General features: G+C 40.4%; 1 protein-coding gene across 1 annotated transcript in view; it reads left to right on the top strand.

The window, feature by feature from the left end:
• Positions 1–8,006, top strand: part of LOC108550449 (discoidin domain-containing receptor 2) — a 109,833-nt gene extending 101,827 nt beyond the window's left edge. Inside the window, exons 12-16 of the mRNA XM_017904195.1 lie at positions 573–710; positions 4,751–5,058; positions 6,154–6,388; positions 6,504–6,653; positions 7,658–8,006. Coding sequence (XP_017759684.1) covers positions 573–710; positions 4,751–5,058; positions 6,154–6,388; positions 6,504–6,653; positions 7,658–7,807 — 981 coding nt within the window. The 3' untranslated portion in view covers positions 7,808–8,006. The remainder of the gene's footprint in view (positions 1–572; positions 711–4,750; positions 5,059–6,153; positions 6,389–6,503; positions 6,654–7,657) is intronic.
• Positions 8,007–9,732: the final 1,726 nt, after the last annotated feature.

Raw genomic sequence — 9,732 nt, 5'->3', positions numbered from 1 at the left:
CAGACCTCTACCTTATCCCTATTTCCATGCATACCCTCAGGAACAAGGGACCCGAATCGAAGGGACGATGGTTTACTCGTTTATAACCAGCGTCCCACGATTCGCGGACACCTCGACCTCCGAAACTGACCCCCCGAGTCAACCCCCATAAAAGGATTAGAATTTCCCAAACCTACAAACAAATTAACAATTTGTTTAAACTTCCCCTTCCACCTACCTGTTCCGAACCTCATGCACATCCTTCCAACGAACACGTCGCCAATAGGAGGAAAAACACACCCACCACTTAGACATCTCGACAGCCAATGACAGCAACAGACGAACATATAAAAATACACGACACCAAGACGACAGACAGTACAAACATCAAAACGACACAAACGACACCAAGATAGAACGCATATCGCTAATACATCTTGTAAATTGCTGTAAATATCTTGTAATTAAATTATATTTAAACCTTCAAAAATAGTTTACGTTCTTAAAACGACGTAAACCTTCGCCTGAATTCTTCGTACAATCGACAAGAAGATTCGGACGAAACACCATTGACGTACCTGCTTTGCCCACAGATACCCGCACCTGTCGTCAGCTGGAACATCGCACCCAGCATGAACAAGCCGTACAAGTGCAAGGAGATTGAGCCCAGCAACATACCCCGACAGTGCCTACGTACCACGGAGAAGCTCGGCTCGAGGAACATCGGCGAGGTACGGACAAGCGATTGGGAAACGATGCGCTTTACAGCGTGCACGTGCACGCGTCCTCCCTATCTCGCGCACGCGTTCCGATTCGCCCGTGACTAATGCGAAAAGCCGCGCCGCGATGACGAAACGCGATACTCGTCCTCCTGGCGTTAACCTTTAACACCCGCTTGTTACCTACTCCGGTGCTTAATCGGAAGTTATTATCGCGCGTAACGATATTCGGATGCCTCTGTGCTTCGGGGCTACTCCCCGCGTTGCGCCGAGGATTTCTTCGCCGTTCGGCAAATACACGCGACACGCGAAATCGACGTTGGGGTTGTCAGTGACGTAACCATCGCGAGTAGCACCCCGAAGAGGGTGTCTCTGATAATCGTGGAAGAGTTTATTAATTTATTCGCGATTCGAGGAAATATATGAAAATCGGAGAATTTAGTGGGTATAATTGACTGTTATTGGGAATAATAAAATTTTCAATTGCTCTTCGGATATAACTAGGAATTGTTATATAGTGTAATAATGAATAAAGAGAATGGACTATTGGGGAATATTTTTATCGTGGGCTCAGGGACTCAGTAAAATTTCTATTTTTCTATATAATAATAAAAAGAAATACCTGTTTATTCGCGGTGATGGAATTTTTAAGAAATGAAAGTAAATTTAAAAAATTAGCGATCATCATGATAGACGACGAAATAGAATAACGAAAATATTCTATGCATAACAAATATAGGGTACTCCGCGTATTATCTCTATTCGACGATCGTCGAAAAATTGATTCTCATTAAAAAATTCTATTTAATAAACTTATCGTAATTTTCAAACAATGAAACTGAAGTTAGAAAATTAGTCACCACCATGAGGGTCAACGAAATAAAATAACTAAAATATTCTATGCATAACAAATATAGGGTAGTCCGCGTATTATCTTAACTCAACGATCATCGAAAAATTAATTCTCTTTAAAAGAAATCCTATTTATTAACCTCGTCGCAAAATTTCAAAAAATGAAAGTGAATTTAGAAAATTAGTGACGACCATGACAGATGACGAAATAAAATAACGAAAATATTCTATGCATAACAAATATAGGGTACTCCGCGTATTATCTCTACTCGACGATCGTCGAAGAAATGATTCTCATTAAGAAATCCTATTTAATAACCTTATCGTAATTTTCAAAAAATGAAAGCGAATTTAGTAAATTAGTCACCATCATGAGGATCAACGAAATAAAATAACTAAACTATTCTATGCATTAAATGGAGATTCGTCTGTGTATTATTTCTATTGGACGATCATCGAAAAATTGATTCTCTCTTTAAAAAATCCTATTGAATAACCTTATCGTAAATTTCAAAAAATGAAACTAAATTTAGCAAATTACTCAATCAATAAAATAATGAAAATACTACTTCTACGTCTCTCCACTCTGATCGTCAAAAAATTGCTTGCTATTTGGAAAAAGTATATACGAGATTGGAATAATTCTACTTAACGTTAAGCTGAAATCTGCAGTTAAAATCTGGCCGATCTCGCGAGTATCGAATACGCGTTCCTCGGCGAGCGCAGTTAATCGCGGAATAATTTAGTCACGGGTAGAAAAACATCGGCGAAAGTCGCATAATTGGGATAAACGATAAGCCCGAGTCGACAGTTAGAATCGCGTGATCGATAAACCGATATCAGTGGCTATGTAACAGGGCTCTATTACGACTGCGCGATACACGCGATAATACGTTCGTCTGCAAACTACAGGGAAACTTTGCCCGCGGAACATCGAAGAGGAACGACAACGAAGCACCGGGATAATGCACTTACTGTGTACATTATGCGCGTACAAGATGTGCACACGGGCGCAGATTTCCGCGTCGATATACTTCCGGGATTCATTGGTTTACGTGTGCATTAGCGACGATAGCGAGTCGAAGAAGCTGCGAAGCGTTGTCTTCCAGCCCCCTCGACGATTAATGCGCCAACTGCGCCCCATGACGCGTGATTTACAATCGATTCTTCCCGTAACAGGTATACGACCCAACTTTGGTCCATCGATTATTCTAGGAAGTCTTGGAAGATGAAAGTTAACCTTGCAAGTGTTTAAATAGAAATCGAAAAATAGGCTCGGCATTTTTAATTTTGCCTTTGCCGAAAATGTGAGGTTGCCTTTGGTAAGATTAACCCTTTGCACTGGAGAGGGGCCGAATCTCAGTCGCCATTTAATCCGATTTTAAAGATCAGTAATTAATATATCAAATTTAAAATTACCCGAAAAATATTTCTATATTTCAATTTGTGTACGATTTCTTATTTACCGTTTTGAAAATATCGTCCACTTTATGACAATGAATTTTCGAATTATTATTTTTCTGTAATAGTAACGAGAAAATCCAGTGCAAAAGGTTAATAATTGAATTTTGTGGAAATGCAAATATAATTGTATGATAATTTTCATTTCTCGGTTCACAGTCACTTCATATAGAATTCCATTAATTTTTGATCCGGTTGTTTAATTGTATTGACATTTTCGAATAATATCGTGGCGAGTTAAAAAATTGGCATAAATAAAAGGCTAAAAATCTATTGATTCTAAGTAATTGGATAGATATATTGAAAGGCTCTTTGATACGTAGATAAAGGAAATTTGTAGTTATTTGAGCCAGCCGGTATTTATGTTTTTATTGATTTAAATTGCCATTATCTAAATACGCTACGTTTGGGTACACTTTACTGAATCGATTGTAAATAACGAGGAAAATGTAATATCGAGTATGAGTAAATATAATTATAGGAAATCTGAAAACCGGAATTTAAATTGAAAGAAAATATTGGAACTAAAGATAGAAAAGTTATAAGTACGGTATCCGGTAGTTAGCTCGAAGCTACGTGTCTGAAAGAATCATCTTATCAGGTGAGTACCACAAAATTCATGCAACACCTAACCCAGAAACCCACAACGCCTTGCTAACCACGCTTCGTTTCACGATTTCAAACGCTGGTAATAGATATGTAAAGCGAGAAACGTGTATATAATAACAAGCAACCATAAGTTAAAAGAGAAAGAACCTAATACGAAAGTGGAAAAATCCTCAACTGGGTTAACATGAAATAAGTTATAATTAATACTAGGTTTAGTATGATATGACATGTGTCGACTTAAAAGCAACATAATTATACGCGATTAACTACTAAATAAAACTATGAGACTATTTAATAACTATTAATTATAATAAATAAAACAGTGGTTTACGAAAGTATTCGAACGCTATAAAAATTTTAGGAGAGTACACTAACTCAAAAATTCTGATTTTAATGGAAATATTTGGTGCTCTAACACTCTATATGTGAAATCCTGTTTAAAAATTTTAAAAAATTGTTCAAACTTTAGTCGTCGATTTTACCCCCTCAACGTCATTTTCAGCCAACGAAAAAATTACTGCATGTGTAACTCGTTACACGTTAAGTGCGCGCAAACTTTCATTAAAATCAGAATTTTTTTGAAATATAGCGTTTGAATGCTTTCGTAGGCTACTATATATTTATATAAAATAGCTAATATTTATAGAGGCTATTTTAAATTAAATGTAAACGTAATTCGGAATATATCGAAATGATGCGTTCCATAAACCTAGTATTAAAAAAAAAAATTTTGAAATATGGTGTTCGAATATTTTTATGGGATACTATATATTTATATAAAATAGTTAATATTTATAGAGGCTATTTTAAATTAAATATAAACGTAATTCGGAATATATCGAAATGACGCATTCCATAACTCTAGTATTAAAAAGAAAAATTGTGAAATATAGCGTTTCAATATTTTCATGGGCTACTATATATTTATATAAAATAGCAAATATTTTTAACGCCTATTTCGATTGAAATGTAAACGTAATTCGGAATATATCGAAATGACGCGTTCTATAAATTTTCTATTAAAAAAAAAAATTTGAAATAAATTGGCGGGAAAGAGAATCTGTTTTCAGCCACTAACGATCACCGGTGCGCGACTTTGGTCGGTAAGAATGCTGTTTTATCGTCCACAGGCGATAGTGTGCGAGACAGTGGGATTAGAGGACGTGGTGGCAGATGCTTCGAGATTGGTGGTGGCTCGCGTGCCCACTTGCAGCGGGGACATTCGAGCCGGTAGTACGACGGACCAAATAAGAGAAGTGCGATTTCTGTCGAGCCTGTCCGACCCGAACGTGGCTCGGATCCTGGGAGTGTGCGCCGTGGAACCAGTCCCGTGGACGATCATCGAGTACACGGAACTCGGTGATCTCGCCCATTATCTTCAGTACAGTGTGCCACTTACGGGAACGCTTAGGCCAAGCTGCAATTTGAAAGCCCTTAGGTGAGATCCCGCTATTCGCCGTGGCGATCCTAAAACGATACACGAGCATCGTAATCCCTGGCACCGACTTACGAGCGTCGCGAAATGAAATCGCGATGGCGCCCCGATCACTGTAATAACTCACCCATGAATATATATTCACTTGTCGCGCGCCCTCTCTTTTATTCGGCCACCATCCCAGCCCGGTTCGTTCATAACCTACCCGATTGATCTTAATGCCACTTCCGCGTTATGCGGCTTCCGATTATATGCGATTACGCGGATCATAAATTACTCTGCCCGACAATGTTGCCGCTCTCTTTTCTCCCACCATCGACAATTAACGTGTTATCCGATCGCGTGGACGAGAAAAATTAACCTTCCTGATGAATTTTCGCGACAGTTGGAATCCTCCAGTTCGGGAATATTATATCACAAACGCTGGGTAAAATCGCGTGGCATTATTAATCTTTCATCCGATCGCGTGGATGAGAAAAATTAATCTTCCTGATGATTTTCGAACCGAATTATGATTTTTCGCGACAGTAGGAACCCTCTAATTCGAGAACGTGGTATTACCCTTTGAATAGCTCTATATTCTAGATGGACTGGAAATTTTCGTAATTTTGACGGTATTTTTGACACTCGGTATAGATGCTAATAGTGGATAAGAAAAATTAAACTTCCTGATGAATTTTAGACCGAATTATGATTTTTCGCGATAATGGGAATCCTCTAATTCGAGAACGTGGTGTTACACTTTGAGTCGCTCTATTTTCTAGGTGGACTGGAATTTTTCGTAATTTCTACGGTAGTTTTGACACTCGGTATAGAGGCTAACAGTGGTCTCGTAGAGAGAAGAGTACAATCTGGATACTACGGTACAGGTGGGGTGCTCGTGATCACCCAGTTAGCACAATCACGCAGGCACGGAATTTTCATAATTTCTCTAACTCGAAAGTTCGCTAAGAAACGCGTGTATACCCATTGTAGGAACGAAAGGCTCTCGACTGTCATCTGCCGAGCTGTCTATAATAGCTCTATTATGTCGTGAAAATGGAGGAATAGAGGTTAACGTGGACGGATTGAAAGACATGTCTGGCGTGTTGCTTTCAGTCAGAGCTGCCTGATGTACATGGGGACGCAGATAGCATCGGGCATGAGGTTCCTCGAGTCGAAGAATCTGGTGCACAAGGACCTGGCAGCCAGAAACTGTCTAGTGGGCCGCTCTTACACCGTGAAAGTGACCGACATAGCGATGTGCAGTGACCTTTACAAGAAGGATTACAGTGACATAAGCGGCAGACCGCCGGTGCCAATCAGATGGCTGCCGTGGGAAAGCATTCTGCTGGTAAGGCTAAATGATTTTCGTCCCGGCGAATCTTGTTCTCTCTTTAACGAGCGCGTTCTAGATCGATCCGCGACCATAAGCGGGAACTACCAATGAACTTGCGTCTCGATTCTAGGACAGGTACACTTGCTCGAGCAGCGTCTGGTCGTTCGCCGTCACTCTGTGGGAAGTGATGAGCTTGGCCAGAGAGAAACCTTTCCAACATCTGACCAACGATCAGGTGATACAGAACGCCGAACACATGTACTACGGGGCCGAGTTACAGGTATCTCTTTCTTCTTTTTGCGGTAACGGCGGCAAGAGGAACTGGATAGCTTTCGTAGATCCTCGTCGAGGAGTTAAATCACGTGGATCAAGTCTCGCGAACTCTGCTTGCGATCAAATTCTCGCTTTTATTCTTTACCAGCGTGTTTTAGAACGTGGATCCTCGTCGGGGGTATCGAATTTATATAAATTTAAGGGAAATTGGTAGGGGTGCAATAGAAATATTTACGAGTATTTTTAACAAATACAAGCTTCTGAAAAATATGGAAAAATGGGGAGGGGGAGAGCATACAAGTCCCTCTAGAAGGGAATCATAAGTTGAAAAAGAATTAGTACAAGGTTCCTCATTAGGGACCTCGAATTTATATAAATTTAAGGGAAATTGGTAGGGGTGCGATAGAAATATTTACGAGTATGTTTCGCAAATACAAATTTCTGGAAAATGTGAAAAAATTGGGGAAGCAAACCGTGCACTGCAGAAAAGAACTATAAGGTGAAGAAGGATTAGAATAAGATTCCTCATTGGGGACCTCGAATTTATACAAATTTAATGAAAATTGGTAGGGGTGCAATAGAAATATTTACGAGTATTTTTTACAAATACAAATTTCCCAAAAATATAAAAATTTGGGGACAAGAAACCATACGTGTCACTGCAGAAGGGAACCATAATACTTGAAAAAGGATTAGAACAAGCTTCCTCATTGGGGACCTCGAATTTATATAAATTTGACAAAGACTGGTAGGGCTGCAATAAAAATATTGACAGGTATTTTTGATAAATCCTAAAATGCTAGAAAAAGATTGAGAAACCTTGTTCTGAAAACCATTCGAAGCTACTGAAAAGCATCCCTAATTCGATCAACGAAAAATCCACTATTCCCGTGTCGCCTAAAACCAGATAACTCGAATAAGGAAGCATAATAAATAAAACAAAGAATATTTAATTATCGCTTGTCTAGTTAATACCAATATACCCTACAAGCTTGCGTGTTTTTATTTTAGATATACCTTCCGAAACCCACGATGTGCCCGGAAGAGGTGTACAGGATGATGTGCTCGTGCTGGCGGAGGGACGAGACCTCGAGACCGACGTTCAAAGACATTTACACGTTCCTGAAAAACATAATCGCGGACTATCGACCTGGTGCATAAACGGATCCCAGTTAACTGTGATACAAAACGGACGAAAGAATCTGCTTCCCGACGACGCCCGGCGTCGGGTCTCCCCGGAAGTGTACAATCGTTAGTTCTAGTGCATGCCGCGGAGACGAGCCGCGCAGACCTTCGAGTTTCTCCATCTCTCAGAGACGATCGAAGGAGAAAGCTCGCTACGCGCTCTATCCGATGCGAAACAGGGCGAAGCCTTCGATGTTCTTCTGTTCTCCATTTCTATCTCTGACCGTCGATCGGGCAAGAATCGCGTTAGAAATTTCGGAGCTGTCTATAGAGAAAGAAACGAGGAAAAAAAAGATAATGAAAAGAGAAGAGATACAGACGCAGCGAATTCTTGCCCGATGTCTCGACGAAGAAGCCTCGATATTTTCTAGTCAGCTCGGTCCTTCGATTCCTACGAAAGTGCTATATATCGTGTACAGTATTCCGAACACTGACAACGCGTACACCGCGATGCTAAGCACCGATAAGTCTATCCACTTGTACATACGAGACTAGATACCGAACGCTAGATAAACGCTGTGGGAATTTTCGCGACAGCTGGTGCCTTCGAAAGAACTCTCGATCGTGCTCCCTCGACCGGAGAAACTTTGACAGCGAGCTCGAAAAGGTCTCGGCGCGTTCACCACGGCGTATTTTCACCGATTTTTCGCTCCAGCGAATGACAGGCCGTATTATTTCGCAACAACACACCGAACCTAATCGCGTTATCGAATCGCGCCAACAATGTCACGTCTACTATCAGCGTGCCGATCGTTCCTGGCTGACAGGGCTACGACTACCAAAGCTATCCAAATAACTCGTTTAGGATATTTTATTTTTACAATTTCCGAGAATACTTGCTTCATCGTGACAGTGGAAGGGATACTAACAAATGATATACCAGTTTATGGTATGCTCCATACGGGTAGTTCCATGGTTAAACCCATTGACACCACGGGAGTGCACCGCAAGATGCAAGATTTGTTTTAATATTTTCTTGATCGATGTTCTAAGAAGAATTTTTAATTGTTCAGTGGGGCACTTTTTACTTCAAAGTATCTTCTAATTAGCGCTTATATTCAAAACGCTGTCAAGAACTGTCAATTTTCATTCAATATTTACAATTGTAAAGTAGTTCTAGCGTTCTGGTCATCGATGACCACCATGGCGTCACAGGAGCTATATGACCAACGTGGCAGTCAAAGTGTCAACGCTGAACCAATCATAGCCTGAATCACCGTCTTCGAAACTGTCAATCTCGATCGCTCGTTTCGATCACTCGTCAATCTTTTCGCTCCTTAGTTACGAAGAAAGTAGCCCTATCCCGAATTAATTTAACAAATTGAAGAAAATTTCCTATCCTAAGAGATGACAGGACACGTCAGAACAGTAGGATTACGTTCAGGAAAAATTTTCCAAGTTCTAACAGCTTTGAAATCCATGAACATTGTATCACGTTCTTTTGTTTGGCTCTGACTTATCATTTGAGCATGATACCAACGTGGTATCACCGGCATTTGCTCGATAATTTTCGCATGACACCAACTTGGTGTCACCGGACGGTATGGGGTTAAGTAGAGTCGCGATGCAAACGGTTAAACGTGAAAATCAGCTATCACCAGTGACAGGCTTCTGTTCGTACTCTTTGGCATACTTGAGCGCTCGGCATCTAGTGCTCAATTGTTGCAGCCTGAGCGGAAAGTATAGCAAAATCGGCGCTGCATTGAACGTATTAACACTATGCCGTCAATACGTCTAATTGGGATTCTTTTGTTTGACTCTGACTTATCATTTGTGCATGATACCAACGTGATATCACCGGTATTTGTTCGATAGTTTTCGCATGACACCAACTTGGTGTCACTGGACGGCATAGAGTTAAATAGAGTCACGATGCAAATGGTTAAAATCAGCTGTCACCA

This window comes from Eufriesea mexicana, unplaced genomic scaffold (assembly GCF_001483705.2).
Source record: "Eufriesea mexicana isolate 0111107269 unplaced genomic scaffold, ASM148370v2 scaffold2818, whole genome shotgun sequence".
In the NCBI taxonomy this organism is placed as follows: domain Eukaryota; kingdom Metazoa; phylum Arthropoda; class Insecta; order Hymenoptera; family Apidae; genus Eufriesea; species Eufriesea mexicana.
This window is presented reverse-complemented; position numbering and strand designations above follow the sequence as displayed.